The sequence below is a fragment of the Bombus affinis genome, chromosome 13, assembly GCF_024516045.1.
Source record: "Bombus affinis isolate iyBomAffi1 chromosome 13, iyBomAffi1.2, whole genome shotgun sequence".
NCBI classification, from domain to species: domain Eukaryota; kingdom Metazoa; phylum Arthropoda; class Insecta; order Hymenoptera; family Apidae; genus Bombus; species Bombus affinis.
The window spans coordinates 10,781,241-10,798,136 of NC_066356.1; the positions used below are offsets into that span (position 1 = coordinate 10,781,241).

Consider the following 16,896-nt stretch of genomic DNA (forward strand, 5'->3'; position numbering starts at 1 on the left):
GAGGATTGCGTCGACTGCGCCGATACTGCACGCTCGTTTCACCGAATCTTACCTCACGAACAGCTTGGCTAACTCGCCGGACTAACCTTCCGTCGATGCACGGCTCCGTGCACGTCACGCAGCTCTTCCTCTACCGCGAACGCGCCGGCTACAACTGCGCAACGATCCAATTTCGTTTCCCTTTCTGACGATTAACCCTTTCGAGGCTAATGGGACACGTCTGTCCCATCTGTCACAGACACTGCAACATCGTTAGAATTGTTTCAATCTCGCGGATTGCCAGATCTATCGGGATACACGACTCCGTGTGAAACGAGATCGCGTTAGCCGATACCGTAGAAAGAAAATTTCGCCTCTAAAGGGTTAACGCATTAACGATCCAACGATGAAACAACGCGATATCTTAAACGAGCACCGAAATGCGAACACACTTTGCGCCATTACGTTGCGGACCAGGACGAGGAACAGTAAAAATATCCTGCTGATATTCCGTCTAACGGCCGTAATTCGTACTCTGTTTTATTGCTCTTGATACAAACAATTTACTCGTACCAGTATAGAGAAAGATTCCAGTCGCACATTTTTATTTTACGATCGAACGACGCTTCTATCCCGAAAGCCTTTCCACCGGGTACAAAACCTAGGATATTTAATACCGATATAGCTACTTAGTCGGTTTATAATTCGCAGAAAGTTTCCAAAGCACCACTTTCGTCGTAAAGACGACTGACATCGCACTTTACATGCATTGGTTCGATACGAAGCATGCGACGATCGATTTCTTTTCTCTCTCTTTCTCGCGCTCTGTTTCTGTCTCTTACGAGCAACGTCTGGCTCGAGATCGTCGACAAAACTGCAACTACGAGGATCGTACGCGGACGTAGGAACCTGAGAAACCGCACTACCACAATATGCATGTGAAAAGTATCGATTCGTCCAGTGTGCATGACGATTCGATCGATCACACGTGCCTCGAGCTTCTCCGTGTACTACAAGTAACGCACGCGTTTTCTTATGTCTATGTATCGATTTATTACATACGAAAAAATAGTATTTTTGTCTTATAAGTAGTGATCCAGCGCCGAGCGTGAAACGAAACGGGCGTCCCGTTAACGGTAGGTACTATACATTATTATAGTGAATCGATAAAATTACATACGTACTGTTCGAAGCATCGTAAAATTCATTACGATAAACATTGGTATGATTGGGATGGGAAATAGAAAATATTTTACAATGGCAAGATGGCAGTTGTAAACTTACTTATCTAAAAAAACAAGATACTGCAGCACGCGCGAGTTTATCGCACGTTTAACCGTTTAAGTTTTCGGATCGATCACGAACGACGAACTGATTCGACAAGATACGTCCTGGATACTGCGTAATAAACGTGCGTGCATTTATCTAGCATGCAGCGTACGATTGCGTACGTGTCGTGCGAAAGACACTTTGAAATTGCCACATTCGTATTATTCGTGAGAGAATCCATTTGAAAGAAAGCTACGTAAAATGTTGCGTAAGAAAGCAAGGAGCTGCACCGATTCTTTACGACTATATTTCTAAACGAAATTGGCTATCCAGAAGAATTGCCTTCTCGTCCCGAGTTCGGCATTTCTCTTATTTTTCGATTGGTCATTGCAGTATCTTCGCAATACTGAATCGAAATTTCCCATTACCCGAGACGATAAATATATAGATTAAGGATAAGAGAATAAGAGGGTGAGAAGTAGACAGAGCCGGTTTTTAAATCGCGAACAAGGGCAAACGATCTTCTACTCGTTTCCTTTGGTCGCAACGAACACGGCGTAGAATGTTGTAAAGCGTAACCGGAGGTCGTCGCCTGATTGATCTAATTGACTTCTATATCGGATCAACAAAGACTAGATTCATGGAAGACACACTCGGATAATTTTGAGGCGGTATACGATCGAACTCGGCATCTCGTTCTACGAGAAGAAAGCCCGATCGAATTGTCGGAACTTCGAGATCGTTAGCGGTTAACGCGCCACGTTAACTCCACTTCGATCTCCATACTCGACCGTGAAATTCGACCGTGAAATTCGACCGTGAAATTCGACGGAATGCCGCGAGACAGAAATTATTAGGAATTTCTCGCGTTTACTATTGAATTGTTCGGAAAGTTCGTTCCGATTTTTAAAGAAAATTGTCTTTAAAAATCGGAACGAGCTTCTCGAAGGAATAACCACTCTATCGAACGAATCTATAAACCTAGACACGCATCGATTTTCGCAAATGTCTTTTATCGCGCGATCCTAGCCTAATCCAACGTCCAGAGACATCATTACCAAAAAGCCAACGATCGCGGCCCAGCTGGCGAGTTTACCGTTTCCACTGTAATCAGAAAGCAAGAAATACGTTTTCTTCTTAAAGATGCAAGCTGATTAAGACACAAAAGCACGCTTTCTCTCTCTCTCTTTCGTATCCAAGGATGGATGCAGAGGAACGTAAACGTAAAGCTGGATATTTCAACGAACGACGATGGATGGAAAGGAACTGGAGGAAGACCTGGATGCTCGGACGATCTGTTCGACCCAGATGACGAAAAATGGCGGTAGAAAGAGGAGAGTGGTAGGAAAAATAGGAATCCGAGCGAACGTTCAAAGATGATCGAGGTGCAGAGATGGAAACGAACAACGGGAATAAAAAATAGCAGGATAGCGAGAAATAAAAGGGTTTTCGCGATATAAGTAGGGATTAAGTACGCACAAAACACACACGCTCGTAGCCGGTATTGCACGTCACGGCTTGTTGATTTCGTAAATTATACACGGCCATCAATTTTAACGGCCGGTGAAATGTGCCGTTGTGTTTCGGTGGGCGTTCTACCATATCAATCATATCCGCGCGGTAAATACCTCCTTTCGGTGTGCCTCAGAAATTTGTATTTTTATTAGCCATTACGGTTCGCGGTCGGTGGACAAACGACGCGATTCGACGCGATTCGACGCGATTCGACGCGATTCGACGCGTTTCGACGCGACAAATATCGATCGAGATCTCTTGCCAAGTATCATCGACAACATCGCGCGTATCTTTCGAACCACAGGCTGCTTTCAAAAAAGTAGACGATTGCCGTTAGCTGCGAGGCTACGGGCCCGAAACGAGGCATTCCTTTTCACCGAACGGACAATCATGCAAACGATCACCGAGGACCGACCGTTCCAAGAATCCGGCTAGCTCTGTAGCAGTTGAGAAACCCGTGAGTCGAAGAAAAATTAATTCCCGAGATACGTGACAAGTCCGAATTCTTTCGATAGCTTTTACATAGCATAGCCGTGTTTCTTGTATTTCGTTTTTAGAGCTGGTTCTTGCGCACGCGTGTGCGTCGCTACGAAAACTAATCGATTCTCGGATCTCGCAAACTTTCTCCTCGTCCTTATTCTTTCGCGCTTCTTTTTTCGATATCGTTCGATCTTACAGGGAGCGCGTTTACCTTTCGCGAGAAACTCTGCTGTCCTGCTAAACCAGAAAGCAAAGCGAGCATTGTAATCTCCCTCTCTCTCTCTCTCTCTCTCTCTCTCTCTGTTTCCCCTCTTTTACTTCCTTCGGCCTTTTGGAAATGATCACACGCGGCGCAACGCATACGAGAAACAGCTTCTCGCCTGTCGGAGGTCAAACAACGGTTTACAGAGGGGTTTGTCACTTTTGTGTTTGTCGGACCCTGGAGGGTTCCCGAGGGAGCGAACTTGGCTCCACTATCTCAGGAGGAAAGCGCGTCTGTACGGTACCGTCTCGTCGGCCAGAGCGGTTAGATCGCACGCGAAATACAAAAGGAGCCAATTATAATGACAATGCGTCTTCAGCTAGGCAGTCGAGCCTGGGAAAGAAATTCGCCACGTCCGTTTTGCCGACGCTGCGCTAACTACGCTACTGCCGTCACGCGCCATTGTACCGTAATCGTTCTCGAACATGCGCCGTACATGCGCCTCTATCTATCTTTCTAGACCTGTACGACCGTATCCTCTTTACTTTTTCTTCGTACAACGACCACAACAACAATAGTAGTTTCAAAAGAGAGAAAGAGAGATTTCTACGCTCTTATTCCCAATTTCTATGCAAATGTAATAAAAATTGTACCAACCTCTGATGCGCTTCCGGAACGATATCGTCGATCACGACATAGATCATTGCACCGGCTGCAAAGGCAAGCGCATAAGGTAGCGCGGGTTCAGCGAACGTCACTCCGGCTGCGCCAAGGACGCCGGCGAGAGGTTCTACCATCCCTGAGAGTTGTCCGTACCAGAAACTCTTCAACGTACTAATTCCAGCCGCTTGAAGGGGCAGAGCCACCGCCAGTCCCTCGGGAAAATTCTGGATACCGATTCCGATTGCAAGGTTTCTGTAATAAAAACGTATAACGCGATTGAGCGGTAGTAGGTTGAACGCGTTCTACTAAGCAACGTCGATGTGACAGGAAAAATAAGCGTGTCTGGTTTAGCGAGAAGCGCGTATCGCGATCGAACGATAAGGATAAAGGTGAGGAGACAAGGTGACTTTGTCGCGAGTCAACTTGCACCGTCTCATCCGATCCCGGTGAGTTCTTGAAACTGGTCGACGACTTCGACATTCTCTAGATTTTTCCATTTGCTCGGTTCGAGCGATGCGAGCTGCTTCTCCGAAGAACGTTCCACTCTCTTGTCCTATACGTAACGAACTAATCGTTCACTCTCGAATCTCCACATAGACGTTACGTAGATAGGACACGTGTCCGCCTTTTCCTTCTTGGAAATTTGTAGATTGCTGTTACATTACGAGTAGATCCTATAGCGTACCGAAGGGCGAGAATAGAAGAACAAAAGTAAGAAAACGAGTTGCGCGCCGAGTCTACGAACCAATTATTATCGCGTACTGTTTGGAAATTTCCAAGTCGATCAATCTCAACGATCGCACGTATCAAGGGAATTCGATAGAACGATAAGTAAGGGAGAGAACGGTACGAAGAAATCACCAGATATTAGCTAGAATATTCGAATACTAAAGCACAGTTCACGAAACGAATTGAATAAAACGAAAAATCGAAAAGACGAATAGACAACAGGAAGCCAAAGTGATTATCGCGTTGGTAAGAAGAAATCAGAGACGATGGAGAAACTTTCCATGTTCGGTTCTTGACCAGACCTCGAGAAGACTATGGATGGGCGGATGAATTATCGATAGGTCAACGATTAGAATTTTCAAGCAACAATAGATAAGCGGTCGATCGATAGAGAATAGCAGAGATGGTCGAGCAGGTGAATGAATGACGCGAACCAAGCTCCTCCTTCCGATGCATGATCATCGTGCTCTCTCGTACATGCCGAGCACATGGTATGGTATGTCATGCCGCGGCGTGTAGCACGTTATTTCATAGGACGGCATCGCCGTCGCGTTCCTACAGCATCGACGTACATAAGTGGTTGTACAGTTAACCCGTCGGGTCCGGCTGTTCGCCAGTTGCATCAGGGGAGGTCACCCGAGTTCCAAGAATGATCGTCCCCTACCACACCGCTCTTGGCTTCACCTTCTTACGTTTCTCTCTTTCTCTCGTTCTTCCACTCTGTCCCTTTTCATCGTTCCTATGCTCCTTCGCCTCTTTTCTCTCGCTCCTTCCAACCGCGCCCTCCTGCAGCCAGGTTTCTTTTCCTTCCTGACTTCTTCTTTCTGATTTCCACGGTCAGCGCCGTGATTTCCCGATTCGTCTACCCTATCGCCAGACAGCTAGACCGGCCAGCGTCATTCTAGCGTTTCTCGCTGCCTAATCCAACGGAGTTCGGATTCTTCCGTTTTTTGAAATTCATTTTGTCCACACTGTCCTATTTTATTACGATAGAACGAACGCCCGATCGAGAAGGTCGCTTCGCCCTACGTGGTGTAATCAAATTTACTTAAAAAATAACATTCGAGTGTCTTCATCATCCTTTACGTGTGGACGAAATAACTCGTTTACCATGGCTCGTCTTCTTCCTTGTTCTCAACTGTCGCTACTTTCTAAATCGGAAAGTGTCTATCGCGTTGGTATCCAACTAGTCGTCTGCTTTTGTACGATTAGTGAAATAGACGTAAAAGGAGAGAGGAGAGAGAGAGAGAGAGATGTAGGCCCATTCATAAATTTGTTCGCGTTGTCGCGCGCTAGAGAGATCACGCGGCTAAGGTTCGCCTTTCAAATTAGAAACGGAGGTATCCATCGCCCGAGGAATTACGCGCGAGGGCGTCGCGCTGTCTCGAGCCGCGAATCGGAGATTTCTCCGAGCAGAAACGGTATAGATCTCGCCAAACTGGTATCTATTAAAAGGCAAAAAAAAAAAAGGTAGCACACCGGTGTTTTGATTGTCATGGTCAAACTCGTAGCGGAGTTACCGTTAGACGTGCGTATTCGATGGAGCGCCGGATCTACAGGCGGCAGCCATAAAAATTAGCTTCGCGTCGATGGAAAATAAATACGTTGAACCGGTGACGTCGTAGATACCGAAGAACTTAACGGATTATCGAAACGGTGTAGCTTTGTCAATGTGTACCAAAATGGCGACCGGAGTAGTTTCGTTGAACGCATCGCCGGTCGCCATTTTGCATTCCATAAGCAACCGTGACTGTCTTTAGGCGGCAACGCTCGTCCTCGGCTTAAACGACCGAAACACTGGCAAATTATTCTTTCGTCTGACTTTCTTTCTCAGCGCGAAACGAGAAATCAAAGCTAAAGAGCGCTCCGATCGAACAGCGTGCTCGTGCCTCGTAAACAACGATCGGTTGCATTTTATCGATCTCACGGTGAAAAGTAGCGTCGCTAGCAGCGAAATTTCATCGTCGCCGATACGATAACGAGCCGTTTTTCGTTTGCCGAGGCTGCGCTTCCAAAAAGGAAGCGTGGAACGAACGAGCGACCGACAGAAGGAGGAAATCGAAGGAGAAGGAACGATCCCGAAGGAATCACGAGGAATCTCCGTTGGAGGGATTGACCGCGGGATTGGTGAACCTACAAGATGCGAATAGAGATAGAAGGAGCATAGGACTAGAGACCCGGAGAGGGTCTTGAAACATCGTAAGATAGGAAAAGGGGGAGAAGCCGGTGTTACGTGTTATGCGCGAGTCCTTAGGTGTGCGCTTATGTTCATACACCGTACGACGCGCGTTAAGAAGAGAGACGAGGGGAGAGGAGCAACGCGTGAGACGAGCGTAGACGTATAAACGCGCTTGTATGAGAAAACTAAGGAGCGAGCAAGACAAAAAGGGGCGAGAGAGGAGGAGCAGGGGTAAGGGAAGAGAAAGAAAGAGAAGCAGAGACGAAGGAGGAACGAGAGAGGGAGTAAGGAATGCATGGGAACGAGGCGCAAGCGGGCCGACCGCGATTTGCCCGTCCCGCATTCCACCAACGCCAAGGCGAGTTCTCCGGCTCTTCTCGGCTCCGAGTCCCGAGGCCACCGGCCACGGCTTAACACCATAAAATCATAAGACCAAGATCAACCCCGCTCTTCTCTGCTACCTCCGGCATCGTTGCGCGCCTCTTAATGTCAAACAGAAACGCGTTTGCCGATTCTCGCGAACCTGTTCCTCCGTTTCCTTCTCTTTTTCTCCCATTCTCAACCCTCGTCACCCTTCCTTGCGACGCAGCCTTTTCTAGCCGAAACGGTAACCGGTCGTAGTTACCCGCGCGTTAAGACGACACGAGGGAAGGAAGCTGTTTCTTACGACTACGATCACGACGTAAAAGTTTAGAACGAATTCGCCGTGAAATAATTGGCGCGCATTCCAAGGGGTAAGGTGGCTTTTGCCGAATTGGGAACGGTCGCTCGATCGCGAGATTCCGACAGCAGATGTTCCTTGTGAGCCACGCAGCGCACAAGGAAGAAATAGCCTCCATCGCGTGTACGGTTGATCATGGACGCAACAGCGAGTAGCCGTCACGATGGCGGTAGTTCGATCGGCAAGAAGACGCTAGTTCGTCGAATAGTCCGGACAGACGATCGTCCCGAGGTCGTCGTCGAGGGACATAACGGATCCGGCTGTTCGTCTGTTCCGAGTAAGGTACGCGGTGCGCATGCGTAATGCCGCTGCATTCCAAGCATTGCAAAGTCGCTGCACCGTGCGCGCCGGTGCATCGCCCGATGCCAGAGAAAGAGAAACGAATTAACCGAGACACCGAGCAGAAGCGAGAGATAGACGTGTCCACCGAAAGAAGAAAGAGCAGGAGGAAGTCGCAATGACAAATGCGCTTTCCGATAGCTTGTTTGATCGCCCGTTTTCTTCCACTGTCTCTTTCTTTCTTTCTTTCTTTCTTTCTCTTTTCTTCTTTTCTTTTCATCTTTGATAATATCTTGCGATATCGAAAGCTTCTATTCGCGATACGTCCCGTCGTACAAAACTTTTCGAGCTAAATAAGAAGAAGAAAGGAGAAAAGTATCGCTGTGTCCGCTAACTTAGAGAATGTCTCGCGAGTCGAATTCTCAGAAGGTTTTGGCCGTGAACGGCTGTACTCGAAGCATCTCGCGCGTAGAAAATGTAGACGAGGAACAGACAAAAAGAAGAAACGGTGTCCGGCAGTCTAACGACGGGATCGAAATCAATGCGAAGGAATGCTCGTCTTCCGTTGATAACGGAAGGCGGTTCTCGTCGCGGAGAAGGTTCCGAGATACGGTTGGCGTGTCTATCGCTGCGCACGTGCATTCGTAATACTATGCACTATGCACCGAAGCTAAACGGGAAGTACTATATCGTAACCGACTTCCTTTGATATTAGCACACGTCAGAACGAGTTTTCCGCGTGTGATAAGCACCATGTACAAAGTGCAACGATCGAAGAAAACTGTCGAGGCTGTGTCCTGCTACTAAATCTAATAATCGCATCTTTTAAAAAATCGACCAAAGAAAGAAATTGAGAAAACGTCGTTAAGTCGGACGTTATTCGTTTACCGACTTGGCCTCTACTCTTTGTGGACGATCGACATTCCTCGTTTTTTTTCTTCTACGAAAATACAGTTTCAGCAATGACGGAACGAGTTACGGACTATCGCGTTTATAGTTATGGTATACGATACTACAACTTGAAGATGAAGGAAGAGAAAAGAAGGCGTAGATAGCCAGAGAGGATGTTCGAGCCGAAAGAGGACAGCGAAGCTAGAGCCACGGAGAGAAAGGGTAAAACGGTAGAGAGAAGAGAGCGGGCAAGTAAAAAGAGAAAAGTAGAGACACGAGGACAGAGAGGGGCCGCAGTGCGGTGAGCACTGGTCGGTCGGTCGGTCGGTCGGTCGGTCGGTATATAATAAGACAGACAGGAGGATAGCACTGAAATGAGGTGGTTTCGTCGGCAGCTTTGTCTGGCGCCGTGTTTAACATAGCAACACCTCATCTATGTACCATGCCAACCCGCCACTCCGTAGTTCCTTCGTTTTTATGCGTGCTATTTCTCTCTTTTTCACTCGCTCATTCCATTTCCTTCTTTCCCGTTTTCTTCTACGAATCGAAGGTAAACGGAAACAGCGAAGATATATCGAATGAGATACGCGATCACGTGACCAAATCTTCCGCACTGGTGAGAATTTCTATTTAGCCTTTCCGATCTGAAACGGCGTTCTTCTCGTTCGAGAGCGAGACGAAGATTGGATCGTGAGCGCCTTTCTCATGACTCAGGAGATGTTCATCTATTTCCAGATAAATTTGTGGTACGCAACAAGACAGATCGCGTCATGAAGTAACAAGTCACGAGAATAGACGCTAACGACGATTCAGTGACGAATTTCAAAGGCGAAACGAGATAAGGACGAGCGAGATTCCGCGAAAAATTCGCATACCGCGAAGGTATCTCGGTACAGAAGGTGACTCAGTACCGGATCTCCTTGAGCGTTTTACGAGTGCAAATATCGTCGCTCCTATCGGCTGCCCACTCTTCCAGCATCCTTTTCTCTTTTTCTCGCTCTATTTGTCCTGTCTGTTTGCTCTTGACTCTTGACTATTCCAACGCACTGCAGATACCGACGTGAACGACCACGCGCTACCAATCAACCACCGCCGAACCTTTCATTCATGATTCTTTCGCCGCTTCGAACGCAACTCTCGAGCAACGTTTTGCCTCGGTCTCGCGAATGAATTACCTTTCCTTGGGAAGGACATGTCGCGACCGATCGATCGATAACGTAAACGGATCTGTTGCGTAAAGCCTCGTTTCTATCGCCACTTACGGATGACGATGTTTTCCTTGACCGGGACACGATCTGCCAACGATCTCCTGCCTCGACAATTTTTTCCATGTCGCTTACTCGAACGCTTAGCGGTGCAACTTTTCTATGTACCGAATATGAGACATTTGTACCGATTAACCTCTCAAAAATACGCTCGACACCAGTAGCCTGCAGGTTCGCGATCGTCGTGAGAATGGAATGTTGCTCGTAACCGACGAGTTCGGCTACAAAAGGGCATGCTGGCTCGATAACCGCTCAAGGCTGAGCGATTTTCCCAACGCGCGACGATCCTTGCTCGTTCCTCGTCGTTCCCTTCTTTACCCCGATTCCATCGACGTGAGTATCTATTTTTAATGGAAAAATATTTTTCCCGGTGAACATTCCCTGAAAGAAGATAGTCGTCAGACGACAAAGACCCGCAGTACCGATAAGAATATACGCACGGCACGAACCAGTCCGTGGCGATACGCACGACGCCGATATATCGGCCGGGGTCATCTTTCGAACCGAGACGACGATTCATTCATAACCGGGAAACTAGCGCGATACCGCGTTTATGTCGCACCGCTTATCGTCCGCTCTCGCTGGTTCGTTTACCTTCTTATTTCTCTCCGCTTCTCTCTTACCGGCTTCGTTACAAGTTGAAAAAAATAAGCTTCCCCGGTAATATTTTCCAATAAGCTCTGAAATCCAAAGTCTCTTTGGAAATTTGTTGGCGAAAGTCGCCATTCCATTAGCCTTTTGGTAAAGCATTCACGCTGTATCGCACAAGAAAAAAGAGAACTCTCTCTCTCTCTCTCTCTCTCTCTCTCTCTCTCTCTCTCTCTCTTTGTATTTCTCAATTATCGCGCGACAGAGAGGAAAACATCGATCCGGTCCATTCATTCTACGGATACTTAATGACCTACGGACGCTCGTAATCTCCACTCAGATATTCAATAGCATTCGAACGCAGCGAGATTCGGGTATGACGCGATTTCGAGTTTGGTAGTATTGTAATGAGATTCTGTTAACATCTTAAATGCGTTTGAACATTTACGTTGATAGCTATTTTTCTTTATCAATCTTTTATGTTTCTTCGCATATTGCACAACTACTCTAAACGCCCATTCCTTATACATTGTTACATCGATTTACATTTTCACAACAAAATTGTGCGACAAACATATCTTAAAATCTTATATTATACCCTTTAATCAGAGTACGCATATAATAAAAGGATACGTGTATAAGAAAACATTTATTTATTAACTAAATTACGTAATAACTACGTATCCAGAGAATAAGTTTCGCCATTGTAATTGTATCTGCGAAAAGTTGCTTTCGAAGAAGAGCACGTATACGAACGTACTTATTCTTTTAGTTACAGAAATAAAAAATTAAAAGAACACGCTCAGGTTATCCAGGTGCCCTGGCTAATAAGCGTGAAAATTTTGGTTGCCAATACGAAGGAGAAACGTTTTCCATCCATTTCCACGCCGACTACGTGTAAAAAAACTGCGAGCTCGCGACTGAAAATAAGCGGACGATCGCCGAGCAGCGGATGGATCCTTGAGCAGCGGAATCGGAAGTAGTCATTTGCGTGCACGTGTCGATTCACGTGCACGTTCTTACAGTGACAATAATGAACGTTGCTTTTCCCCCTATTGATCCTCGTATTTGATTACAAAGTTCGTTACTGTGAATTGCCTTAAAGCTCGTCGAGCGGATTCGAGATTGGAAAGAATTGGAAAGAACGAATCTGTAACAAGATTGGGCGAATTAACGGGCTATCTTTGGAAAAGGAGGACGAGAGAAATAAGAGAAAAGAAAGAAGAGAATAAGAGGAAGGTCGACGATATGGGAGCATGCGATATCGTTAACATTTTCTATAAATAAAGTTTACGTTGCCCGGGCGGCTTTTGTAGAAATGAAATCAACGTCATACCAGTGGATGTAGTTGTACACGTCATCGCAGTAGGCTGAGTTGTTTCCAAAGTCAAAGGCGTAAGGCGGTAAGGAGAGCGAGTTCGGGACAAGTCGTGGTAGAGGGACGAGGAAGCGGGGTACGGGGTACGGGGTATGGAATGGAATGCGCGGCGCCTAGGGCTCGTTGAATTCCAGGGCCACACGTGCCCTTCCCCCGCGCAACAGGCACCCACTGCTGCCAATAAACTTTGCCTGCGGCTGGCACTCGCGACCGACCACCATAGAACTCATTCATGGGGACCTCCTAGCACGCGCTTCTAACTTCCATCCGCTCGACCGTCAATGGTGTTACCATCTATCGGCGAATTCCTCAACTTCTTTCTCGATCGTAGCCATCTAGAATCGACCGAATCGTTTCGACTTGAGCTACGATATCCTACAGTAGCGACACTCGCTCGAATTACACGAGTATTTGTGCTTTCCGCCTTTATCGATGTATCGAACAAACGAGGCTATTTTTAAACGTGCGAATAGAAAAGGAAAATATCGTTCGATAAAATTTTCCTCTTTTACCGTACGAACGTCGAATTAGATCTATTCAGACAACTATGGTAGATTTTCAAATAAACGTAGATACTGATTTTTAACGTAACCGAAGACTTCTCCCCTCTGGACAATTCTCTTAACTACTTAACGATGATGATCCGTAATGAATCTGATAGGCGCGATTGGTTTAAGTGAACTTTACTTTAGACGTATTAGAATCTATTTGAAATATCGCTCTACATACAATGGCGAATCTCCAAGAATAATAATCATTCAGTCATATTGTGAAAAACTTGTCAAGTATATGATTAATGTGAGTTGAATTATTCAGGCCAAAATATCAGATAAAGATATTAAAATATAAATTACGAATAAATGTAAAGTCTTGGAAAAGAAGGTTAAAAAAATGTACTTATGCGCTTTTACATATCCCCTCTTCTTCGAGGCAGGCTTCTGGATTACATGTCTACATAGTTTACACTAGATTAGATTCCGAGAATCTATCGCTGCCTATGAAAATAGCTTTTCATTGCGTTTAGAATTTGCGCTGATTGAAATAACGCTCGCTTCATGATGCTCGGAATTTTGAGGCGTCGTGTATATTGTTAGAAGACTGTTAGACTCCCATATTGGTAGTCCTTACGTACAGAGATGCAGAAATGTTGCTTACCTTGCATTTTCAAAAGTTGCTGATGCACTGTTACCAACTGCAGCGAATCCAACTCCAACTGCAAGACCTTCTGGAATATTGTGCACCTAATACATTGCAAAAACTAATCTCGAGCATAAGTTTGTCACATTTTATTTGTAATTTTATGTCATAGGTGCATTTAAAGATAATCTCGACGACTTTGCGTACCGTAATGGCAACGACCAGCAACAAAACTCTTCTCCATTGATTGTTTTTACATTCGTTGTTAGGATCCTCGTAAATTGTGCCTGTTTCTTCTTGTTCCGCTGGCCTATTTACATTTGCAATTTGTCGTCTTCGGGTATTTTGCTCGTAGAAACCTGGAAAATGCCACAATTAATGATATACTATAACATTCGTTAGGAGTGGATTAAATTGTTTATATATGTGTATATGAGCCCCTGTGTAAACATAATCTGTCTTCTTCTTTTCTCGTTTTTTTTGAATCAAAGCACAGTAAAGCTTATCATTAATACCCGGTATTTTCTATTCCATTTTTTGCACCTCTTGTGTATTATAGTTTAGATCCGCAGGCAGGATTAATAAGATCAGTTTTACAAGTAGCGGAACTTTCTTCAACACGAACGACAAAAATTGATGCATATTTTGCTATTTTTACCTTTCTAGCAAAAGTATTTTGTACTTTCAAAGCGTCGATAATACGTCAGAGTAATCCACGTTTCAATGATCAGACGGTTCTATTCATATTTTATCGGTCGTGTTTTTGCAAGTTCCACTTATTGTATCGAAAATGCTTTCATGCATACATTACTTCACACATCTTGTTTAAATGCAAGAAGCATTAACACTGACGAACATTCTAACTAACGACTAACTACGCAATACAAGATATTACGTACGATAAGTACAAAAAAAAAAAATTATGCACTGTTCAGAAAGAAACAGCAGTACATTAATTATATGAAAGACAAGTAAGCAACGTCATAAGCTTTTTCTCGCAGGATTGATATATTTGAAAAATTGTTTGTTTCTGAACGAGTTAATCGCTTATTGTACGAGGAAGCAAAGAGGGGCGAGTGAACATTTACATTTTGACACATAGACATAATAATAATATACACGTGTATAGTGAACTGATCCCATTTTCCAAGCCTACAGAAAGAATTGGATACATATTACAGGAAGAAAATGTGATACCGTCGATGGTGGTTGACTCAATTTGAGTATACATTTTTCCACCAGATATCTGTACGCCGTTATACGGATCATAATCGTCTAAATCCTCGTCACTCTTTAGTTTTGCAAGGATCTTGCGTCTTTGTTTCGTACCGACTGACTGCATAGCTAAAAGCACATTGGGGGACTGAATGCCAAGGGAAGATATCAACGCGTCCGTCCCATAAACGAAAGCCGCGCCTATGAGAAATCCAACTCCTATTGGTACGAACGCGTATTCGCCTTCCGCTCCGTACAATTTGCTCTTTGTCGCCATTTCAATAGCAGGTGCCAGTAGCGACCAGTAACTTGCCGCTATCATCACGCCGCCTGCGAATCCCAGGCTGATGTCCAATAATTTACGCTGTAATTAAACGCGTTCCATCATTTAGTATCGTTCTGCTCTCTTATCTCTTAATTTACGTGTACGTAGAATTTCAAATAGGCGTCAACAATCAAACATATTGTGATACTGTTAAAATAATTATACAGTAATAAACTTATTATCGTAAAATGTTACTTGTTTATCACACTTCTAAAATATCATTCGATATTTCTTTATGTTATAGAACCAAGCGATACCTTTCCTTTCGTAAATAGAAATTTTGTTCATACGTTGTTCAGTTAGTATACATCTAATCTTATCAGATAAAGTTTTAAATTAGTAGCAATTTCTTAAAAAGAAATGAAAAAAGATGCAAACGTGAACTAGATAACGTTGAAATTTTAAATTGCGTAATATATTTTCTTCATTTTTCTTTTCTATTCTTTGACTAGTTCATAAACGAAATTGGTCGATATTATGCTATTTCCATATAGAAAATTTACTTCACAAATTTTCTAATTAGAAGAAGCTAATATAGCTAATATAGCTAATATAGTGACCGCTAAGAATCAGACTAAACTTCATTTTTGATCGAAATTTTTGGTTTATTTCTGTGTCCTTTGATAATATTTGACTGGTAAGGTCCAAGAACGCCAGTTCTAAATTTAGGGAATCATGAGATTAAAAGTTATGCGTCTGCAAACATGCACCAATATTTCACAGCTTATTTCTACGCCATATTAGCTTTATTCACAGACTATCCGTTTCAGTTTAACGAGTCAAATTACTATCTCTAAATAGATGCACACGATGGCCAAATTTCAGGTTTGGCAATTCATATCGATATTGGGTTGGATCAGATAAATCCAGGCGGAAAGCGGTCGGTAACACTGCTATCTACCAGGTTCACGCGAATTTGTTGAACATCTGTAACGAAATAAGCTATAAAACATGTGCCTTTTTACAGATGTATAACTTTCGATTCCATGATTTTATAAACTTAAAACTGACATTTTTGGATACTACTAGCCAAACACTATTGAAAGATACAGAAATAGATTGGAGATTTAGGATGCCCTAAAACAAACTGGGGAGAAAAATTAAAAAACGTTAACTGATAATAGCATCGAAATTAATTGCACCTCTTACGTAGTACATTTTTTCCTGACTGATTCGCAAAGGAAACTAATCGATTTTACGTTAACCATTTCCGATAACAAAATTTATTTTATTCCGCTAACGTATTGCGCTAAATTACAATAAGAAAAAAGTAAGACGATGACAAAGCTTAGAGTATCGTAAATATCATGTTTCTTTAAACTAAGATGTGAAACTTTTTCAAGGTGGTAAGTGTAATTTTAACGTTTTCAAAACGGACCAATTCCCGCGAAGAATGTACGATAAAGGTTAGTGTATACTTTGCAACTTAGGTTAGAGTCGAACGTATATAACATTTTGATTAATGCAGTGATAAATACCTGACGAAATGTACGTAAATTCAAAAATATTCGATTGCAGAAGAAAATAAAGGAATAAAGCTTACTTGCTTTCCTCGAATTACGATAACAAGTGCGGCACCCGCTGCGGTGAGAGCCCACGTAAATAACGTTCCTAGGAGCGCCTGCACGATTGGCGAATAATCCTTTAACATTGTACCAATCGTCTAATCCTCGACACCTTAGATCGCACAACACATCCTCTGCAATGTGAACCACGAGAAACTGTTTCGTGGGACACAAATTCCGTTGATATGCATTCAGTCCCCCGCACTTATCTCAGCCACCACCATCACCACTACCACTATCACAGTGGCTGCCACTGATACTTCATTACAGTTACTAACACTACTGAATATCGGCGCTGCTATTGCTAGTCCACTACTACCAACGCATATTCGCGTCTACTTGTTGTAGGACGAGTTCGTTCCTGTACTTATCAATTATGATTTCCGAGTAGGGTACACAGAACACATTGATACGAAACCGGACGAACATATGTAACTTCACTGTATGGCGAACACGCGTTTGTCATTATTCGCCCTTACGTACAAATGGGGTTGCTTGTATATACATGTGACGCTA

At 44.1% G+C, this 16,896-nt stretch overlaps 1 protein-coding gene across 2 annotated transcripts; it reads right to left on the reverse strand.

Annotated features, from left to right (window-relative positions):
• Nucleotides 1-487: 487 nt before the first annotated feature.
• On the reverse strand, nt 488-16,647 carry LOC126923132 (zinc transporter ZIP11). Of its 2 annotated transcripts, none has more exons than XM_050736274.1 (6): nt 16,359-16,647; nt 14,473-14,854; nt 13,483-13,634; nt 13,294-13,379; nt 4,103-4,360; nt 488-2,352 (listed from the first exon to the last, which is right to left on the reverse strand). In XM_050736274.1, exons 1-6 carry the CDS (start codon nt 16,464-16,466, stop codon nt 2,274-2,276), a joined length of 1,065 nt encoding a protein of 354 aa, XP_050592231.1. In that variant the 5' UTR covers nt 16,467-16,647; the 3' UTR covers nt 488-2,273. The 2 variants fall into 2 exon arrangements, with proteins under 2 accessions (XP_050592231.1, XP_050592232.1); XM_050736275.1 differs by having other exon boundaries at nt 14,605-14,854; nt 16,359-16,644.
• Nucleotides 16,648-16,896: the final 249 nt, after the last annotated feature.

Coding starts and splice junctions, on each gene's coding strand:
- LOC126923132 (XM_050736274.1), bottom strand. CDS start 16,466: ATGTTAAAGGATTATTCGCCAATCGTGCAGGCGCTCCTAGGAACGTTA. Junction 14,855..16,358: donor TCGTAATTCGAGGAAAGCAA/GTAAGCTTTATT, acceptor GTTTAATTACAG/CGTAAATTATTGGACATCAG. Junction 13,380..13,482: donor TGCTGGTCGTTGCCATTACG/GTACGCAAAGTC, acceptor GCAATGTATTAG/GTGCACAATATTCCAGAAGG.